The sequence below is a fragment of the Pongo pygmaeus genome, chromosome 15 (assembly GCF_028885625.2).
Source record: "Pongo pygmaeus isolate AG05252 chromosome 15, NHGRI_mPonPyg2-v2.0_pri, whole genome shotgun sequence".
Taxonomy (NCBI): domain Eukaryota; kingdom Metazoa; phylum Chordata; class Mammalia; order Primates; family Hominidae; genus Pongo; species Pongo pygmaeus.
In genome coordinates, this window is record NC_072388.2 from 29,876,819 (window position 1) to 29,899,769 (window position 22,951).

Sequence of the window (22,951 nt, forward strand, 5' to 3'; positions counted from 1 at the left end):
ATCACTTTGTCCTTTCTCCTGTATCACTCAATGCTTTTCTCCTGTACTTATTATACTGCAATTTTTTTGTTAACTTATTCTGTCTTTTGCACTGGATTATAAAGTCCTTTAGTGGAGGAATTATGTCGGTCTCAATGCTGAATATTTTAAGTCTACTGTAGTACTTGGTACATAGTAGTTGCTCAACGAATATTTGTTAAATAAGTGAGTCTTAAGTCTGGAAGAACTTGCAAAGCTATCTGGAAAGAAATAGATATTCAGCATTTCTTGTTTAGTGAATAGATTATTCTGATGGCTATTACCCTTATCTCTATGCTTTTGGCCTTCAGTTTATAAAAATTAATAGTTGAGAAAACATCATAAAATAATATAATTAGAAAGTGATATAAAAATAAGCTAAAATTATAAGATAAAGAAAGCTGAGTGAAACAATAATGTTGCAGGATGGACTGAAGGAGAAACAGCAAGGAACTGAATGTTTTTTCAGAGCTTACTAAATAGAATGTACTTTGCTGGTAAATCTCATTTAATCCTCACAGTAATTCTTTTTGGTTGATACATTATGCCTGTATTAAAGATAAGGAAATTAAAGATCAGATTAGAGCAAAATAAGCTGAATGATCTATCTAAGAAGCAAATGAAAGAAATAAAAATCAACCCTAGAGAGTATTAGGAAGAATATGTGAGTATAAACCGTCCCTTACCTCAAAGGATCCTTTATCTAGGTCTGGGCATCACCTTGCGAGCTTTCTCTCTCAACTGCATTGTATGCAGGGATACTTGCTTTCTTCCACCAAGATAAATTCCACCTCCTTACTCAAGTTCCTTCTTGAGCAAAACTTGCCTCATTAGATTTATTTTCTGATTTAGTTAAACTTTTTCAAGTCTGGTAAAGCAACCTGACCTCTCAGGGAACTGTCAGGAGCACAAGCCATGAATACCAACGCAAAACAGACTCTCACTGTAGGTCACACAGGAAAAAATAAAATAAAAAGGTAAAATCCTTAACGGTGGTGGTATTTAAATGACCATATACTGCTTAGTAAGAAATCCTGCAGTCATTTTCAAGGTTCCCCATTTCCTACTTTTGTTAAGCTGGGTCAAGTGTCTTTAAACTTTCTCCGTTTTCTTGTCCATAAAAAGAGTATACTAGTAAGTCTTCTGTCTACCTAGGGACTTCTGTAAGTATCATAAGAGATGTTGTATATGACAACACTTCACAAACGTTTAGTAAAACGCTGCAAAATGTTTGTAGCTGGCTATAAACAAGATAGTGCAGATTGGGTTCCTGAGCGAACAAACCCAAAGACGACCGGTTGCTAGGAAGAGAAAGCCGAGCGTTGCTACGTGACGTCGTCATTCCGCGCCGCCCGCGACAGTTTTCCAGCAGGGCTCACAGCAGCGTTCCGCGTCATGGGGATTTGGCAGCGTTTGCTGCTTTTTGGTGGAGTGTCGCTCCGGACTGGTGGCGGGGCCACTGCCCCGCTTGGGGGAAGCCGAGCGATGGTTTGTGGGCGCCAGGTCCGTGGTGCTGCAGGGCAGGGGGAAGCGGGCTGACAGAGATGCTGGGCTGCAGGGCCGCAGATGCCCTGGCATTGCTTCTTGCCAAAGACTCGCCTCAGTTCCTGAGACCCCCAGTGTGCTGGACGTGCCTACTTTTCAGGCAGACTCAGGCTGAGGCGTGGCGGGACTTGAAACACAGTTAGAACGTAGATGTGGTATTCTACATTGGTTTCTTGGCTTTGGGTTATTTAGCAAATAGATTGAAGAAAAGCAAAACACGTGGAAACCTTATCTCCGTAAAGAGGCAGCGTTTTTACATTTTTAAATGTTCAGTGTATCCTGGTAGAAAAATTTCAATTTAAGCAATGTGTCTTTACAATTGTTATCAGTAGTAGTAGGTAAATGTCTCCATAGTGAAGATGAGCAGAATTAGAAAAGAAAGCCCTCTTAATTGCAAACCCCAGATTGTTTTTACTTTTGCAGCGTGATGATGGAGATGGCTTATTTAAAACGGCTTTTTATTATTATTTTTTTTAAAAGTTGTCTGGCGCCGGGAGTGAAACCCTAAAACAAAGAAGAACACAAATCATGTCCCGAGGACTTCCAAAGCAGAAACCGATAGAAGGTGTTAAACAAGTTATAGTTGTGGCTTCTGGAAAGGGTGGAGTCGGAAAATCTACTACTGCAGGTATTATAGGATATTAATTCTATTCCTGATTAAGAACTTATGTCAACAGGCAAGTGCACAGTATTAAAATTATAGTTTTGTGTTTAAAAAATTTATTTGTGAAGTTCCTAACATGTGATTCCTTAGTTTCAGGAGTTGGTAGCGGGTAGACGCTTAGATTTTGGAGTTAGACAAAACTAGGTACTAGCCGGGTCTCCTACCCCTTAACTCAGGAAAAAGTGGTCAGATTGTACAGCAAATCTTCAGTTCACCTAACTGTAAAATGGAGATAACTTCTTTCATAAGATGGTTATTCAAATTGCACAAGCTAACCTCTTAGCTTAGTTTTTATTATTGTTCAATAATTGGTTGCTGTTATTTTTAAAACATCTAGTAACTTTTTTTTTTGGTTTTTTATTTTTTGAGACGGAAGCTCGCTCTGTTGCCCAGGCTGGAGTGCAGTGGCGCGATCTCGGCTCACTGCAAGCTCCACCTCCCGGGGTTCACGCCATTCTTCTGCCTCAGCCTCCCAAGTAGCTGGGACTACAGGCGCCCACCACCACGCCCGGCTAATTTTTTTTTGTATTTTTAGTAGAGACGGGGTTTCACCGTGTTAGCCAGGATGGTCTCCATCTCCTGACCTCGTAATCCGCCCGCCCTCGGCCTCCCAAAGTGCTGGAATTACAGGTGTGAGGCACTGCGCCACGCCTATTAGCTCATTTTTCCCCATTTTTATCAGAAGGGAATTGTGGAAGAATTTGTCAGATGTTTTGAAAAAGTTAAGATTTACCAAATATTGTATTTGTAGTAGATCCCTAGTCCATTACTATTTGATAGACACCATATTGTTAAAAAAAATTAATCATCTGTTCTTGGTGAATTCATGCGCTCTCCTGCACATTTTTCCTTTCTTTCCTAAAGGTTTACAATCCATCTGGTTGTTTTTAAAATTTAGAAGCTCTTAGTTTTTGGTTCTAGAACCTTTTGGAGTAGATTTTCCAGTTTTCAGTGGTTTGAATCCTTTTGCATGCTCTGTGATTACTTGAACTGGATAAGGATGGAAGGTGTTTTCATGATTGTAGCCATAAGTTCTTTGGGTTTTGTAATTTGTTGGGTCTGTAGGCTGGCACTTGTTTAAGATTGTTTGTTTATTATTTTTAGTTGGAAGATGATTGTTGCCGTGAAATGTGAAAGCATTTAAACAGGAAAATGTATGAGAAAGTGTACAACATGTGACACGTAATGGCTGCTTCAGTAAATGTCCCTTTCTCACTTTTTTTCTGTTAACATTATACCATCTGTCCCGAAAAGCTAGCCCATACTTTTTCATAACAGCTCTGTGAGCATATCTAAGTCTTAAAAATAGGTTATTTTTATGTAACTCTATTGGTATTATTAATATATTTCTTTTCCTTATATGTATTTATTCCTGCCTCAAACTACTTCAAAATACTTCCCATTTGAATATACATGCTAGAGATGTTTTAGATTAGAATGATGACATTTGACTAATGCAAATATGCTCAGTGATTCTATTGTTTAAACGTAGGAAGAACCTAACTCTAAAATGAATTGCCCTCTGAAAGTTTCTGCCTTAAAGTTGTATCATGTGTAACCTATCTTGTACCTGAAATTCAGAATTTTATAACTTATAAAAACGAATTTATCAAGTCTGTGCCCTAGGCTAAGTATTTTACATGCAATATTTCATTTAATCCTGACCACAGTTATGAAGTAGGCATTGTTTTCATTTTATAGAAGAGAAAACAGACTTATGGGTAAAATAACCTACTCAAGAGTACACAATAGAAGGTGGCGGAGCTAGGATTTGAACCAGGTCTGCCTTAAAAATTTATGCTCTTAACTAGTTTGAAGAAAATAACCCTGACATTGTTTATAGCATTGTTCTGTAAGGAAATGTGATTCACATTATGAGCGCCTATTTGTTGATCAGTCTTTGAATTGTGTTACTCTTCTCGGATGTAGCATATTCCTATTGCTGGGCTAAAGCTGGCTTTGGGACTACTGCTTTCCTTCTTTATGGGATTCATCAGTATAAGCAGTTTGGGAACACATTTTACTCTCTTACCTTTTACCTTTTTCCCTTCCCTCTGTGCACAGTAGTCCAGCTTTTCATATACATGAGTATTTATGAATTAGGTACTTGGAACTCCTGCAATATCAGCATTTATTTTTAAAAGGCAGTAGGGGCAGGATGCGGTGGCTCATGCCTGTAATGCCAGCACTTTGGGAGGCTGAGGTGGGAGGATTGCTTGAGCCAGGGCAACATGGCAAGACCCTGTCTGTAAAAAAAAAAAAAAAAAAAGAGCTGGGTGTGGTGGTGCGCACCTGTGGTCCCAACTCCAGCCTGGGGGACAGAGCATAGTAATCATAAATGAAAGGCAATGAGATTGTGTACATTTTTAAAAATAAAAAGACAATTTTTCTATAAAATATGCTTTTGAAAATAATTGAATTATATATTAACATGATTTTAAAAAACTAAGTGGATTATTTGAACAAAATTGTAACAGCAATGGATTTTTAAAAATGTTAGTTTTGGGGCATACATCTATTGCATTTATTGGAAAATTACTTTTTTACTTTTCTTTTTACTTTCTGTGTTCCTCCATGTGCTTGCTCTTTACAAGTAAGGGATATATGTTAAAAATTTATATGCTTAGGTTATTACATGAAAATATTAAAATTACATGAAATTATTAAAAATTACATGAAAATATTAAAAGATAAAATGAATTTTAATAGAAGGAAAGTTACTAAATTCACTTACTTTTTTTGTTTCTTACAGTGAATCTTGCACTTGCACTAGCAGCAAATGATTCGGTAGGTGTTTATTAATAGAAATACTAATTTATTAAAACGTTTTTAAGGCAATGATAAAGAGCATATTGGTGTTTTTTATTTACTCTGTCAGAAGCTATAGTGTGGTTGTAGTGAGTTGCATATCTTTAAGGAACTCAATGCTGCCATCATTACTGGTTACATTTAATAATAATAATGTATTTAAGTGTTGACCATATATTGTTTGCTATATATCCCACAAGAGGCTTTGATGTTCTTTATATCCTAAACCAGTTTTGCCTTTATGATTTACAGAAGCATTATTCTGGGTTCAGTTTTTAAGTGTTAGGAATTAAGTTTTTTTAAGGGGAAAGATATTCTAAAAGTAGTGCATATCCATTAAAACAAAATTCAAATGGAATACGTGTGTGATGCAAACTGAAAGTTTATGCATTCCTTTCTGTTCCAGAGAATTAACTTAGGCTACAGTTTTATGTATATCCTTTCAGCTCTTCCTTTCTCCATACAAAAATCTAAAACAATGTACATGTATGTGTGTGTGCATACATCTTTCCATGATGTGCCTCATTCTTAATGGCTGCTGCATTAATGGTCAATGATAATATATTTAACCGGTTCCCATTTGATGAAATATTTAGGTTGGTTCCCATTTTTTCCCTACTCTAAATGACGCTATGGTGGAGTTCTTATATAGTATTCTTATATACTAAGTAATGACATTTTTGTGGGATAGATTCCTTGGAGTAAAACTACTAGGTCAAAAGATATTCCTACTTTAAATTGTACTCCTAAAAGTTTGCTTGTAAAAAATTTCAGTTCCATTCTTTTCCTTGTGAGAAGAAAAAAAAATTCAGCTATAGTCTATGGGAGTATCAATTTTTCATAGTCTCATTATTGTTGGATGTTATCTTTTTAGATATTAAAAAAATAAAAATTAACATTGAACTTATTTGCAACTCCATAAATTATCAGCTACTTAATGAAAAGGCACACACGTGTTCCAGAATTGATTTTAATTTCTCCTTCATACCTATTTTATAGAATACAGGCAAGAATCATTTAATATGTTTAACTGTGGCTATACTTCTAACTTATTTTCTACCCTTACTGTGTAACTTCAGTTTCTAATAAATAGCACATATGAAAAAATAATGTGTGGTATCTCTGTAAGTATGGTATCAGTATATGGAGTCCAGAATCTGCTAGACCCCAGAACTAGACATAGATATTCATGTCTTCTGATGCTTGGCTGTATATTTCTGAAAATTGGAAACTAATAAGATTTATAATATTTTGGTTATGTAAATTTTATTCACCATAGAAACAGGTAGCATAAAAGGACTTTTAGGGAAGAAAATGTAATTAAGTTTCTCTAAAGTTGTGCTTCTAGAAAGAGAAGATTCAAATATCAAGATAAAATTTTTTCTTAAAAAATGTTTTTTCAACTTGCTTCCTTTTATGGGGGACCTACTTTCATGTATCCCATCTTATCCTCTTTCTTGAATTCTTTTTTTGTTTTTCTGAAGGACACCCTTGAGTCCTTATATGGTTTGGTAGGCAGAACAATGGCCTGCCAAAAGTGTCCACATCCTAATTCCTGGAACCTGTAAATATGTTACTTTTCCTGCCAAAAGGAACTTTGCTGGTGTGACTAACACCAGCAAAATTAAAGATCTTGAGATGGGAAGATTATCTTAGATTATCTGGCTAGGTCCAATTGAAGATCCTTATAAATGAAAGATGGAGGTAGGTCAGAGTCAAAGTGACTTGATAAGAGAAGGATTCAATCCACTGTTGCTGGCCTTGAAGATAGAAGGGGACCACTAGTCAAGGAATGTAGTCAGCTTCTAGAAGCTTGAAAAGGCAAAGAAATTGATTTTTCCCTAAAGCTTCCAGAAGGTATGTAATTCTGCCAACACCTTAGTTTTAGCTCACTGAGATCTATTTGGACTTCTGTGATAATATTTTATAGAAGTAGGAAACTAATACATATAGGAAGTAAATTTGCTTATTTCTTTAATTTCCAAAGGTGTCTTTAATTTATCTTCGTTATTTGATAGTTTAACTAGATTCTAGTTAACTATAAAATTCCAGGTTCAAAATAATTTCCTCTCTGAACTTTGAAAACAACATACCGTTTTCTTCTAGCATGCTAATGAAATGTCTGATGATAGTCTGATTCATATTCTTTTGTAATAACAAGTGTTTTCCCTCTCAAAGAGTTTAGGTTTTCTTTATGTCTTTTACATTTAAAACTGCCACAAACATGCATCTAGTTATTGGCTTAACCTGCGTGGGATTTGGCCCTGCAATATCAAGCTTTGAGTATTTTTCAGCATAGGAAAAATTTCTTCTGCTCATTGATTATGTTTTGTGATGTGTTTGTTCTGTCTCCAGAAACCTATTAGGTAGATACTGACCTTTATGCTTGTTAATTTTTCTGTCATATTTTGATCTCTTTGTCTTTTGCTCTGTGTTTTGAAAGATGTCTTTGACATTTTTCACATTGCTGTATTGGACTTTAGTTGTTATTAGGTTCTTCTGATTTTGTTTTTCATTTGGAAATTATATTTTTTTCCAATTTTCCAGAACTATTTCTTATTTTCCACTTGCTGTTCCAAAAAAAAAAAAAAAAAAAAGGGTTGTACTATTCTCTTGAATCTCTCCGAGGATGCTAATTGGAATTAATAAAAAGTGTTTTTCTTAGTGACCTCTACTTACTTAGGATGGTTCTTGTCATGTGGCTGTTGACCAGCAGAATCAGCTTTACCTGGGAACTTGTTAGACATGTAAAATCTTAAGCCCTACCCTAGACTTACTGAATCAGAAACCCTGGGGATAGAGATCTGCATTCTGTGTTTTAACCAACCCCCTAGGCGATTTTGATGCATGCCAAAGTTAAGAACCATGGATCTAGAATTTTTCGCTTCTAATCTGCTAATGTCACCCTCTTTTGTTTTCTAGTGTGGTTATGGTTTTATTTAGTTTTAGACTATTTTGTTTCCTTGTCATTTCAATGGAATTTGGAAGAGAAGGGAGATAAACATATATGTTTAGGCAACCGTATTGAGATAAGAGCCAGGAATATGGTTTTATTCCTAGTAATTTTAATGACAGCACTTAGTTACCCTAGAAAAAGGACCCTGTCTTCCTTAAGGAAGGAAACGGAAAATTCAATGGATGGGAAGGTAGCTAAATTGTAGGTGTGAACCTCTTTTAATTTGGTTATCATTGCAGCCAAAGCTTTGAGTCTTACAGATAATGTGAAGTAACTATGTAATAAGGGATCAAAGGATGAAAAAAAAGTTAACTCATTTCCTGTTTAGAAAAAAAAAGTACAGCTCGCTGTCAGCGCTCATTTAACTTTACATAAACACGCTCTTTGAGGCTGAACCAAATCTGACTGATTTTCAATGTGAAAATAAAATATAAAAACTCTTCTTGGAGTTATTTCTAAACAGAACTAACATTAGAATTGTCTGAATCATCAGAATTGTCTATTTCAGAAAAATTGGATTCATCAAATGAATCTTTGGCCAACAACTGTTTGAGGATGATATTAACATCACACTCAGGAATGCTACGTTTTCTAGGATTTGACATCTTCAGTGATTGAGAATTACTATATTTTGTAAATTGAAATGCTGCTACTAAAAATAGAATGCTATAAATAGAATGATGTCTTTTGTTTCCAAAGTTGATATACTAGAGTGATGTCAAAATAATAATAAAAGCAAGATATTTCATGGAGTGGCAAGATCTAATAAGATAAGGTTGTAGGCCTAGGGGAAACAGGTCCAGGAAGCTATTCATTTTACTTTTCATGTTGTACTTAGTAATATCTGAAGTGGATTGTGTAAGCCCTGGGGAGATTTGCAAGACAGTCCATTGGGATGTGGGCAGAACATTTTTCTTTTCTATTTGAATTAATTTTTATCTTAATATTTGTTTGTATATACCTTATATATGGTATTAGTATAGTAGCTCTAATATAATGTATAAACAAATATATTAACATATTGAGGATGTATGCCCAAATACCTTTTAAAAAACTGATTGGGGTACATGATCAGAAAAGTTTGAATGTCACTGGTTTAGGCTAAAGGAATTTCTGGGCTGGACCATATGCCCAGTTCAAAAGAAGACTACCTCTACCTTGTAGATTGAGGTGTTTTTTTTTTGTTTTTTTTTTTAAGATCTCGATCTGTTGCCCAGGATGGAATGCAGTGGTGTGATCTCAGCTCACTGCAACCTCTGCCTCCTGGGTTCAAGTGATTCTCATGCCTCAGCCTCCTGAGCAGCTGGGATTACAGGTGCCCGCCACAACACCCAGCTAATTTTTGTATTTTTAGTAGAGATGGGGTTTCACCATATTGGTCAGCCTGGTCTGAAACTCCTGACCTCAAGTGATCCACCCACTTCTGCCTCCCAAAGTGCTGGAGTTACAGGTGTGAGCCACCATGCCTGTCCTGCATTGAGGTTTTAAAAGCATTATAGGAATAGGGTGTAGATTTTTCCTGCTTTTTCCTTGCCTTTTGTACTTTCCTTTGAGGATGTGGATGGGTAGTATTGCAGAGCAAAATTTGGGGATCATGTGTACCATGCATATAAATATTGCAACCCATGGTGTGCCTGAGCCAGTGCATACTGGCTTGTGACAGCTGATTGTTAAATTTTCAGTGAATTTTGCAAACCAACTCATATCATGTTGTTAGCTTGAAATAGGCCTATGATGGGAATATTTAAACCATGGAAATTGGCAAACACTGAAAATCATGCCCACTACCCCAAGCCAGTTGTTAGACCTTAATGGTACCCACTGATCTTATATATTGACAATCTTATTTTTTGATTTTTCTTTTTTCTCTTTCTTAAAAACATCCTTATTATGGATCTCATTCTTTTACGGCATAAATTTGATGCACAGTATGGAAGAGCACTGAGACTGGGAGAGGGAAACTTAAAGACCATCAGAAACCATTGACAAGCTCTGTGAGATTCCTAAGTCAGTTCATTTCAGTTCATTTTAGTTCAACAAACATTTATTGAGCACCTCTAACACTCATTGCCAGACACCGGCAGAAAGTAAAGAAAAATAAACATATACTATGGAAGCTTATAGCCTGCTGAGATTACATTCACAAGTGTTTCGTATATATAAATATGTTGTATTTTTATATAAGTGTATGTCTGTGTGTATGTGTCTATTTTTTTTGGTATATAGTTGAAATTGGTTTAATAGTTTCTTTTGTGAGAAAGTTTAATTAAAGCAACATTTAATAAGGTTTTATTAATATTGCTTCATAACAGAGCAGACACCAGTGTACTCTTAAAGGTTTTATAATCTGATGAAGACAAAAGGAAGACAAATGTTTTAAAGTGATGAGATATATTCAGTGTCAAATATAGTAGTAAATCTGCCCAAGATGAGTAGCTTTTATTCCAGAGTAAAGCAGTATTGTTTTAAGTAGAGCATTTTCGTGAACATAATTATATTTGATTCTCACAGAAACCTGTAATGCAATCCACATAGTATTTATCAGTTTTACAGTCTTTATTGATTCTCCCCTAATATCCTTGCCACATTTCATTAGCAAGCAAATATTCCTTTTTCTATCTCTACAATATTTTTCTAGTATGTATTGTTCTATTTCCACTGTTCCTGTTTTAATTAAGGCACATGCTACTTTTTGGTCATTCATTCATTTATACCTCAAACAATTATAGAGTGCCTACTGTGTCCCAAGTGCTGTGTTAGTTCTGAAGATACAAAAAGGAATGAGACACAGAATCCCTGCCTTTGAGGAGCTCATAGACTAGCACCCCACTGCAATGACCTTTTACCTGCCTGTACTTAGTTAAATCCTTCTAGTACATAATGCCAGACTTCTCTCACTATTGAAATCACGTTACTCCCTTGCTCAGAGTCATAGCTGGATGCTTTTGCTGATATTCAATATCCTCTGCCATCTGGCTTCAATCTACCTTTCTGGGTTTATCTTTAGCTATTCTTCTAAATGGCTTCTATGCTCTAGCTAATCTGGGTTACTTGCCAAAGCCAGTCTAGGCTGGATATACGATTCTTGATAGCTTACAGTCATTCTTCTACTTGTCTACTGGAATGTTTGTGTTATCTTTCACCAGCTTTATGTGTCCTATCTTTCAGGCTTCCTTATATGGCTGTGCTGGTTATATCCTGCATAAGGATGCTTGTTAAGGGGATTGAGTGATGATGGAAATGCAGGCTACCCTCCTCTTGATGTGCACCTCTTGTTCTCTTGTTTATGATCTGTCAAAAAAAAGATGTGCACCCATGGGCTGCTTTGTAATTCACACAAAGGCACTGTATGAGCTAGCCTTGCTCAGAAGGGCAGCTCAGCAGCTCATTGAAGTGTTCTCTGAATTCCTGCCAAGTGAGTGTCTTTTTTTTTTTTTTTCTCTCAGTCTGTTGCCCAGGCTGGAGTGCAGTGGCGTGATCTCGGCTCACTGCAACCTCCGCCTCCTGGGTTCAAGTGATTCTCCTGCCTCAGCCTCCCAAGTAGCTGGGATTACAGGCAAGCACCACCATGCCTGGCTAATTTTTGTATTTTTTGTAGAGACGGGGTTTCATCACGTTGGCCAGGCTGGTCTCGAACTCCTGACCTCAGGTGATCTGCCCACCTCGGCCTCCCAAAGTGCTGGGATTACAGGCGTGAGCCACTGTGCCCAGCCTGGCCCTTTCTTCATCTTTTGAAATCCAGTAACACTGTTGATTTGTATTATTATTGCACTCATGCAGCCATTCTGATAATTTTTATAATAGGAAATAACTAGCTTTCATGGAGCATTCATTATGTGTCAAGCACTGTTATATGTGCTTTCCATGGACTATTTTAATCTTCATGACATGGTTCTTAGTTCATTTACTCTTCACAGCAACGTTATGGGAATAAGTACTATTGTGATCCCCACTGTAGTTGAGGAAGCGGAAACACCTATAGGTTAAGTAATTTGCCTCAAGTCACCCAGAAAGTAAATGGCAGAGCTAAGGTTCGAATGCCAACCTAGATCCTGTGCTCTTAACATACTTGGTGTATTGCTCCTATTTTAGCTAGAATCTTTTTTTTTTTTTTTTTGAGTTGGAGTCGTGCTCTGTTACCCAGGCTGGAGTACAGTGGTGCAATCTTGGCTCACTGCAAGCTCCGCCTCCCGGGCTCACGCCATTCTCCTGCCTCAGCCTCCCGAGTAGCTGGGACTACAGGTACCCGCTACTACACCCATCTAAATTTTTGTGTTTTTAGTAGAGACAGGGTTTCACTGTGTTAGCCAGGATGGTCTCAATCTCCTGACCTCATGATCCACCTGCTTCGGCCTCCCAAAGTGCTGGGATTACCGGCATGAGCCACCACGCCCGGCCTAGCTAGATTCTTATGATTAAGAACTAGGTTGTCTTTATTCTTGGCTACCCTTAGCAGCTAGCGCAATGCCTTATGACTTAGGAAATACATGGTAAATGTTTGCTATATGTGTGATTGCACAGGCAGATTTGGAAGTATTAAGTGTAAAGTTTCGTTTTACTTTATTTTTTGTGAGAAGTGGTATGGGATGGAGGCGTTTGTTGCGACTTAGTGGCCTACACACAGTTCTTTTCCTGCTTCTTAAAAGATGACGTATGGTCATGCTTTACTTCATGATGGGGATACCTTCTCAGAAATGCATCATTAGGCGCCTTCATTTTTGTATGAATTGCATAGAGTGTACTTAAACAAAGCTAGATAGTGTAGCCTACTGTATACCTAAGCTATATGGTATAACCTATTTGTCCTAGGCTACAAACCTGTATAGCATGTTGCTGTACTGAATACTGTAGACGTTTGTAACACAATGGTAAGTATTTATGTATCTAAATAAAGAAAAGGTACAGTAAAAATACAGTATAAAAGATAAAAAATGGTACCCCTGCATAGGGTACTTACCACGATTAGAGCTTGCAGGACTGATAGTTGCTCTGGGTGAGTCAGTGAGTGGTGAGTGAATGTGAAGGCCTAGGGCATTAATGTACACTTTTGTACAAGTAGCAGCACAGTAGGTTTGTTTACACCAACATCACCATGAACACGTGAATCATGTGTTGTGCTGTGATGTTATGATGGCTGTGCCGTCACTAGGCAATGGGAATCTTTTAGCTCCATTATAATCTTATGTCACCACTGTTGTATATGCAGTCCATTGTTGACTGAACTGTTGTTATGGGGTGTATGTCTGTATTCCATGATTCTACTTGGCCCTCTTCTCATTTTATATTCTACCTGGTGATCTCAGCTTTTCCCACTGCTCTGGTTACTACTCATGTGCCTTTACTCCAAATGCATCACCAGCCTGCATATCTCTCCTGGGTACCAGTCTGGTCTGTCTGGTTTTCTATGGTAGATGTCTATTTCAATGCTTTATAAGCATTTCAGACTCAGCATGTGTAAAACCAAACTCTTCATCCCTGTGACTGTCTTTGTCTCATGGAAGTCTGTCTACCTATCTATGTTTTTTTGGTGGAATATAGCTGAAAGAATCATACAGTTATCTTCCATTCCCAAATCAATTACCTGTTCCTGGTGCTTCTGCCACTTAAAGTTTTATAGTCTGTGTCCTCTTATTTCATTCCTTAATGCCACTGCTTTATTTGGATCCATACTGCGGATCTTCTGTGGTGACTTCTTTTACTATTATTCCAGCATTAGGTTATTCTTGTTCTCTATTTTCTCTGCTGTGGTGCCTTGAGGAAAGGATGAACACTTCCTGTATTATTGTATAAAATTTGTTTACTATCTCCTCTGCTAGTCTGTGAATATTTAGGGGACAATAATTTTGGTTTTATTCCTTTTTTTATCCTTGGTGCCTTGTCCAGTAATGGAACATAGTAGGTTCTTGATAAATGTTGGTAGTTACTGTGGAGCATGTTAAGTGAAGAGTGGCCACAAATGAATGAATGAGTGAGTAAATAAATAAATAAAATATACACAGCAAATTCCAAGTGTTGGATAAAGTGTCTATAGTTTGTTCAATACATATTATGCTTTTTTTTCACTGAGCAAATGAAGTAATTAAAATCTGAGATAATGTATATGAAGTGCTTAGCACAGTGGCTGACCTATCATAAGTTTGAAATAAATTTTTAGTATTGCTAGCTAAATAAAAGCTTTTTGTAAGTAATATTGCAAAATAAATCAGTGCACATCTTATGTACTCAAATTTTTTTTTTTTTTAATTTGAGACAGAGTCTTACTCTGTCGCCCAGGCTGGAGTGCAAGTGGTACGATCTCGGCTCACTGTCACCTCTGTCTCCCGGGTTCAGGGGACTCTCGTGCCTCAGCCTCCTGAGTAGCTGGGAGTACAGGTGTGTGCCACCATGTTCAGTTAATTTTTTGTAGTTTTTTAGAGACAAGCTTTTGCCATGTTTGCCAGGCTGGTCTTGAACTCCTGATCTCAAGAGATCTGCCCTCCTCGGCCTCCCAAAGTGCTGGGATTACAGGTGTAAGCCACTGCGCCTGGCCTACTCGATTCTTTCTTTCTTTTTTTTTTTTTTTGAGAGACGGAGTCTCATTCTGTTGCCCAGGCTGGAGTGCAGTGGCCTGGTCTTGGCTCACTGCAACCTTTGCCTCCCGGGTTCAAGCGATTCTTCTGCCTCAGCCTTCTGAGTAGCTGGGATTACAGGCACATGCCCGGCTAATATTTGTATTTTTATTGAGATGGGGTTTCACCGTCTTGGCCAGGCTGGTCTTGAACTCCTGACCTCAGGTGATCCGCCTGCCTCGGCCTCTCAAAGTGCTGGGATTACGAGAGTGAGCTGCTGCGCCTGGCCGGCCTACTTGATTCTTTTAGCAAAACTTATTTTACATTTTTACTTATTTTCCATTGCTACAAGGAATCATTAACCAGAATTGTAATTGGACTTAAAGATGGGAAAGAAAGCAGTCTTATCTTCAAAGAGTTTATGTTTCTTCTGTTATTTCTTTTTCATTGACGTTTATCTCAAAGTATTTATTTTTTTCTCATGATCACATAATGTCTTAACACTTATTCTTCCTAGATGTACTGCTTTTTTTCCCACAAATTATTATGAGTGGTTCTTTAAACATAATTAAGGTTATCTTTAGCCCTTTAAAGGTCTGTGATCATATCAGAAGAAACTAAGAAATTGTAATTCAAGATTTAGGTTTTGATTTTTGAAAGGTTCAACAGTCTTAAGTCAGAATATATTTTGTATCACCACTTATAACACTATGATTTTCTTCATTAATAAATATGTATATAGTAGCTAATAGTCCAGCATTTTGGTGTGAGATACACCTGGGCTTGATTCTGGCTCTGCCTCTTGCAAACTCTGCGACTTTTGCCTGTACCTACCTAATAAAGTTGTGAGTATTAAAAGAAATAACTCATGTAAAGCACTTAGCACGGTGCCTGGCATACAGTAAATGCTAATAAGAGTTGTTCTTATTAGCTCCATGTTATTATAATCTGGAATGTTATTTATGTGAATTTGGAGTAAATATGGATGAAAATATGTTTCTCACAATTACATATGGGAAATCCTGATGAATACTACTTAGTTCAAGTTTACAAGGTTGGGGGCTCATCTTTTCTTTAATACATGTGTTGTAAAGGGATTATGCTATATTAAATTAACCAATTCTTAATGCTTTTATTATAGCTTGGAAGTAAATACAATACATAACATTTCTTATGAAAAAAATTGTGTTTCAGTATTGTGGTTTGCCATTTTGGAGGAAAGGTATGCTATTTTTGTTTAAAGTATAGTTATTTTAAAGCTAGAGCAGAAACTAGGGCAAAAGGTCAGATTCAGAAGGAACAATTGCAAAATCATTATTTTTTGCTTTTTGCTTGTCAATTCAAAGGCAATTCTTGGTAAGAAATGTGTTTTATATTTATAAGTGCATTTGAATTCACACATTTCATGTTCACTGAGAGAGGGGCTCAGAAACTATTTGTAATTATAAAGCAAAACTGTTTACGAAAACTAAGAATATTTTCAGGATAAGAAATGGAAATAGTCATTATAATTGTTTAATTTTCTCATGAATATTTGATAATTGTGACATCTACACACACTTTCATACATTCATTTACCAAATGCTTGCTAAGGGCCTGTCATCTCTTAGGTGCTCTGATTGGCATGGGGGATACAAAATGGAAAGAGCCCTGCCCTTGTCCTTTTCTTCATTTATTTTTAGAGACAGTGTCTTGCTCTGTTGGCCAGGCTGGAGTGTAGTGGCATGATTATAGCTCACTGCAGCCTTGAACCCTTGGGCTCTAGCAATCCTCCTGGTTCAGCCTCCTGAGTAGCTGGGACTATAGGTATGTGCCACCATGCCTGGCTAATTTTTTATTTTTGGCAGAGACAGGATCTCACTATGTTGCCCAGGCTGGTCTGAAACTCTTGGGCTTAAGTCATCTTCCTGCCTTAGCCTCACAAAGTACTGGGATTACAGGTATGCAGTACTAGGTCTAGCTTTATCTTAGTTAATGTATAGCCTAGAGACTATTTGGGAGATTGTTGTTTCCAGTTTGCTGCAGGCTCTCTACATGGCTTGATGATTCCTTAACTATCTGCAGTCTTCTTGTCATTTTCCACAGATGCTCTTCTAAATCGTTCCCACTTTTATCAGGTCCTCTATCCAATTCCAGTTTCCTTATTCCTAGCACATGGTCTTGCTTCCTATTCCATGTGAAAAATGGACTTTTCATTGGTAACTTATCTGGAGTAGCTTTTCACTCACAAGTTTGGTAGCTGCCCTGAAACGACATGAAGGCTTAGTTCAGGTAGGATTGTTGATTGCAGTGCTTTTGCATGGCTGTTCCATGTTGCATGGCCTTCCTCAGCATGGCAGCCTCAGTGTAATTGGACTTACTTGGTGGCTGAGAGCTCTAAAAGTTAGTGTCCCAGTGAATAAGGAGGAAGTTGTATGGCTTTTTGTGACCTTGCCTTGGTAGTCAGGCTGGATTAGTGGTTGAAGTAGTTATGTGCCTTCCCACATTCAAGGGGAGGAGACAGACCTCCCTTTTGATGGGAGGGGTATCAAAAGCCTTGAAACCTTAGCATCATCCTTGTCTTTCATCTCTTTCATCTCACCCACTCTACTTCTATGTATCAGTCACTAAGTGGTTTTTTATTTGAGAAGTATCTCTTTCTCTCCACTGTCGTGAACCTAGCTAAGAATTTTATCATCTTTCACTTGAGAGTTTTCCATAACCTCTTAATTGGTCTGTTTAATCTCATCCACCTTGAATTAAATAATCATTCTTCATATTGATTGTAGGGTAGTTCTTATGGCCTACAAGCCTCTGCTGAGATTGCTTGGCTTGGTTTGTTTGTTTGTTTGTTTTTTTGAGATGGAGTCTCACTTTGTGGCCCAGGCTAGAGTGCAGTGTCCTGATCTTGGCTCACTGCAACCTCCACCTCCCAGTTTCAAGCGATTCCCCTGCCTCAGCTTCCCAAATAGCTAGGGTTACAGGCGCCAGCCACCACGCCCAGCTAATTTTTTTATTTTTTAGTAGAGACGAGTTTTGCCGTGTTGGCCAGGCTGGTCTCGAACTCCTGACCTCATGATCCACCCACCTCGGCCTCCCAAAGTGCTGGGATTACAGGCATGGGCCACCGCGCCTGGCTGCTTGGCTTAGTTCTTAAGGGTTGGATTCTGCCTAATTTTGCACTCTGTACTTGATTTTGTTGGCACTGCTCCTTTACACTGACTGTCTTCCTTGCCTTCTTTGCCCAGCTCCTATCATCCTTCAGGTGTTGGATTGGATGTCACTTCCTCTGTGGAGCCGCCTTAGTGGTTTCAAGTAATGTCATTTCCTCCTCTATTGGTTCATATGTTTATCTCATGCCATTAGAGTGACCATGACTTTCACAAGGTCAGGGACAGCGTCTTAAATCGTCTGCCACTATTGCCTGGCCCGTTGTTATGTACTCAGTAAATGGTAAGTGATTGAAAACAGATTACACTTTGGCAGAATTCTCCAAAGTTTTGAATGCGTTACTGCGTTTTCTAAAATGTCCATAATATTACCAGGGAATCATTTTGACTTGGGAGAACTATATTTAGAGAAGGTTTTAGGTAAGGGAGTTTATATCTTGTGCTTCAACATTTTTATTTCAGTTAAAACATATACAGCAAAAACCAAAAAACTTGTTTGAAATCTTATTCTAATGTGCCAGAAAATTTAGGAAAGTGGGCAAGTATTGGATTTAAAACAAGCTTTGGTAAGATTAAAGGCTCTGAGAATTGAAATCAGAACAGTTTTGTTTTCGGTTGTGGCATTTTAAAGCTTTAATTTTGGCTGTGAAATATTTCACATGACAGATTTCGTTCCAGCCTGTTTCTTTCCGGTCAGGAATGTGTGATGGTTCACTTTTGGCAATTGCACTATGTGAAAGGGCTTGGGTCAGCACCGCTGTGCAGAAATGGGTCAATGAGCGTTCAGATGAAAGGGAAAACACTTTTAAAGAGCCTTTATGTGTTGCTGATGTAATAAGACAAAACTCATTATAAGCTTGAAACTCTCACCATGTTCTTGCTTTCTCCTTCATCTCTCAAATGCTTTGCCAAATTAACCACATCAACTAATTTTACAGAAAATGGATTGCTGAAGAAGCTTCTTCAGAAAGTCTCTCTCTCGTCTTCCAAAAGGATATAAGTCTTCTTTGTACTTCTGTAAAAATCTTAACTGGCCACTTAAAGAGAGCGGGCAGCTTGTTGTACTTCAGTGAGTGATAAAGTACAACCCCGATTTTTCAGTTGAGTTGGGAGGAAGAACTGTATCCTACTGTTGCTTTAAAAGATGATTTTATTACTGTCAGGACAGATAACAAGCTAGGATTTTCTCAGAGCAATAACTGACAAGTTAGATTACTGCCTGTGGCTCTTAAACAATGTAACATTCTTGAATTAAGGAAGGAAAGTACTCAGGTAGTCTTTGAAGGAAGTCTAGGTTCCCTGCATGGCTATAGGGTTGCTGTTTCACTTTTTTCTGAGTAGATAAGGAAGCATAAGCCTTCTCCAAACCCTAGAAAAGCCTTTGCTCTCAAATTTGTGCTGGAATGTTATCTGGAGTGTGATGGGGCCCTTTGCTAGTCACCATGGAAACTGATGAAGGCTCTAGTTGTCCTTTGGGCTATTTGGGGTGGCTTAAACAAAGGATGACCAATGTGTCTAATCCTGTTCTCCACATATGCTTTTTCTTTAAAAATGATTAAAAATACAGCTTACTTAAGGAGGAAAAGGATATCTGTATCATATTTCTATTAGGCTATTTAAAACATTGTGTGCAGCTGAAGGGTATCCTGGCCAAGAAACGTTAATGAAAACTATCATTCTGGATAGGCATAATTCCACTGGTTTCTGATGTTGTCTGTTAGCCCCCAAGCTGATATATGCAACAGAATAACAAATGCTAATTTTCCATTTACCTACTTAGTGATGGAAAGGAACTTGTCATAGAAATTAAGACATGGGTAGTATTTTAGTATGTCATTGCCAAGTGAAACGTGGTTTCAGTGGTAGTGTCAGACATAAAAATTAAAAGCATCTGTGAGCAATTAAAGCATTAATTATTCTGATTTTGCAGACATCTCATAGCACATTTTCCAAAATGACCAGTCCGTAGCTAAAGCTAGAGAAAAGAAGTCTTATGGTAATCTTTAGATGTCCATATTTTGGCAGTCCTTCCTGTTCCCTTAGTGGGGCACAGAGAAGGAAGATCTCAGCAGAAACTATTAATATCTAGGGTGTTACCTGGTGCTGATAGAAGAATGTTTCTTAATTAGTTAATTTAAAAAATTGAGGCGAAATTCATATTGATAGAGGTTTGGGTTGTGAGCCACACTGATTACATTGTGAAGGATTTGTTCCGTTTTCAAGGTCTGACCCTGATTGAAAAGGCAAAATGGGAACTTAAGATGATTGAGGCTTGCCTCTTGGTTGTTTCAAGTAACATGCTTTCCTTTAATGTCCAATAAAGGCTATTTATATGAAATGAAAATCAAGGATATAATACTCAGTGCTTCTACAAATAAGGATAATTTTATTAATTAATTCAAGATTTTACTGAGTACTTCACATGTGCTGTGCGCTCTTTTTAGTCCTAGAGATATAGTGGTAAAATGTGTAAGTTTCTGTTCTTAAGGAGTTTACAGTGTATTGGAAGAGACATAATAAACATATACTTTTAGGTGGTTATAATGGTAACAAAACATAATAAAAAAGTGTAAGGATGTAGAAAGCGATGGGAGGTCTGGGTGCTGTGGCTCACGCCTTTAATCCCAGCAACTTAGGAGGCTGAACTGGGAGAATTACTTCAGGCCTGGACTTTGAGACCAGCTTGAGCAACATAGTGAGATCCCCTTTTCTACAATAACAAGTAGCTGGGCATGGTGGCATATAGCTGTAGTCCCAGCTACTTAGAAGGCTGAGGCAGATCCCTTGAGCCCAGGAGTTCGAGGCTGCAGTGAGCTATGAGACACACCACTGTGCTACAGCCTGGGCAACAGAGTGAGACCCCCATCTCTAAAATATAAAAACTAAAATAAAAAGAAAGTGATAGGAGGTGCAATTTTAGATACGGATGTCAGGGAGGAGATCTCTGAAGACATGACATTTGAGCAGACATCTGAATGAATTGAGTAATTGGGCCACAGGAAGAGCAAAAGCCCTGAGGTAGAATCAACTTGGGTTATTTGAAGTGTTTTTATAAATGGGAGGAAAGCCTCATGAACAGAATAAACAGGAAGAAGGTCCATGTGATTAGAGTGGACTAGGGGAAAGGTAGATAGAGGCATGTCATGCAAAGCCTCATAAGCCATCGTAGAAATTTGGATTTTTTTCTGTGTACAATGTAGTGGGTTTTTCACCAGGGCAGTGACAGTCTAATTTACTCCTTAAAAGGATCTGGCTGTAATGCAGAGAATAGAGTATAGGAGAATAAAAATAGAACAAGACGACTAGCTAGTAGCTAGTGCCAGTGTGTAAGCTAAAGTTGATAGCTTGGACTACAGTGGTAGAGGTAGTGATAAGTACACAGGTTCCAAAGATATTTTGAAGATAGAGCCAGGAGGACTTGCTGATGAATTGGATGTGGATGGTGAAGGAAAGAGATGGTTCTTTTTTTTTTTTTTTTTTGGTATAGTGAAATATGCATAATATAAAACTGACCATTTTAATGATTTTAAAGTGTGCAATTCAGTGGCCTTAAGTACATTAACATTGTGTAACCATCCTCACTATTCATCCCCAGAACTTTCTTATCATTCCAAACTGAAACTCTATTCATTAAATAATAATTCCCCATTTTCTCCTGTTCCTAGCCCCTAGTAACCACTAACCTACTTTCTGTCTCTATAAATTTGACTGTTCCAACTCGTGTAAGTGGAGTCATATAATATTTGTCCTTTTATGTCTGGCTTATTTCACTTAGCAAATTGTTATCAGGGTTCATCCATGTTGTAGCATATATTCAAATTTCACTTCTTTTTAGGTTCTTTGGTTTTGCTTTTAGCAACTATGTGAATAGTATTGAAATTTCCTGGGATGGAGAAGACTCTTGAAGGAGAGGTTAGGGGTTAAATATCAGTTCTCCTTTACACATGTTAAATGTAAAACGCCTAATAGACACCCAGGTGGATATGTTGAGTAAGTCCGGGGCTTGGAGGAGAGGTTGGGGCTGGAGATTTAAATTTGGGTGTCAGCATAGTATATAGGTGGTTTTTAAAGTTATGAAACTGGGTAAGTTTACCTCAGAAGTAAGAGTAGACTTGAGAAAGTGGCCTTTTAACTCATACAGTTTAAAGTTGTGATAAAGGAATACATGTATTCTAAGATGTACCCAAATTGCTAAATTTATAGAATTTTAAAAGTTGGCATTGATTTTTAAATATTTTAATTGATATAGCACATTAGTTTTAAGCAGTTATTTGCTTGTTATTTTGTTAGTCAATTCCTTTACTTTCGTTGGCTTGAAATAGTGGTAAGCCTTGTTTTTTAGGAGTTCTCTGAGAAATTTAAAAAATAAATTTGTGTCAGGATGAATTGGGTACTGGCTAGAATGGTTATTTTCAAAAGTCACACATATAAATTTTATCATAGTAGGGACAATTTGAAAATTAGTAGATGCCATAGATAATAGGATTAATTATATAAAAATTAATTTATATGTAAATATAAAATTAATAGATAATAGGATAAAGGGGGCTTGTTTATGAATGGAGTATTCTAGTGAGCAAACACCAGCTGTGTATGACTAAGGGTGGCACCTATCCAGGGGAAGGATGTTTTGAGGAAAATTTGTGTACTTTTTTTTTTTTCTTTAACAGCAGAGAGGCTTTTTAGTTAGACTAGTGGTCTCTTTTCTTTTCCAAAGGATTAAGTTTCAAAAGAAGGATCAGACCACTCTTGTGGGGTGAAATGGGGGTGGAGGAAATATTTGGAACAAGAGGAATGTTTGCAGCAATACTGGAGTAGAACTTTCCCTAGACGCTGTGGTTCATAGGCATCTGACCAAGTCTTTCAGAGGGAAATCTTAGTATTACTTATTTTTTTTTCCATTTAATGAGAGTTGCTTAGCTTGATTAGCTCCCAGTTTTGTCTTTACAATGGTCATACCACAGAGCTTGTGAATACCAATTCTTTTAAATTTCCTTATTATAAATGATACATGTTTTGAGCATCATATCTTTGCAAAAGTAGCCTGATAGTAGAAATTGTTTTGTAATAGAGAAAAAAGGATTTGGTTTTATGTTACTAAAGGATGTTACAATTAATCAAAAGAAAAAGGAAAATTTGAAGATTTAGAGAGTCTACCAAATGTCATTTTTAAAGGAGAAAATTAAAGTCAGGAAAGAACAGACTTGCTTGGAAACATGTCCTATAAATGGAACTTGAGTAGCTAACATCTGCCTCTGACAAA

The 22,951-nt window shown here is 37.4% G+C and overlaps 1 protein-coding gene across 5 annotated transcripts in view; it reads left to right on the forward strand.

The window, feature by feature from the left end:
• Positions 1 to 22,951, forward strand: part of NUBPL (NUBP iron-sulfur cluster assembly factor, mitochondrial) — a 331,583-nt gene that overhangs the window by 20,730 nt on the left and 287,902 nt on the right. For 2 of the 5 annotated variants that reach the window (XM_063651519.1, XM_063651518.1), the window contains 2 exons: positions 2,044 to 2,191; positions 4,980 to 5,014. In XM_063651519.1, coding sequence (XP_063507589.1) covers positions 2,092 to 2,191; positions 4,980 to 5,014 — 135 coding nt within the window. In that variant the 5' untranslated portion in view covers positions 2,044 to 2,091. Of the gene's footprint in view, positions 1 to 1,353; positions 1,522 to 2,043; positions 2,192 to 4,979; positions 5,015 to 17,822; positions 17,972 to 22,951 lie in introns of those variants that run through there. The other 3 variants (XM_054448311.2, XM_054448313.2, XM_054448314.2) reach the window with 3 other exon arrangements.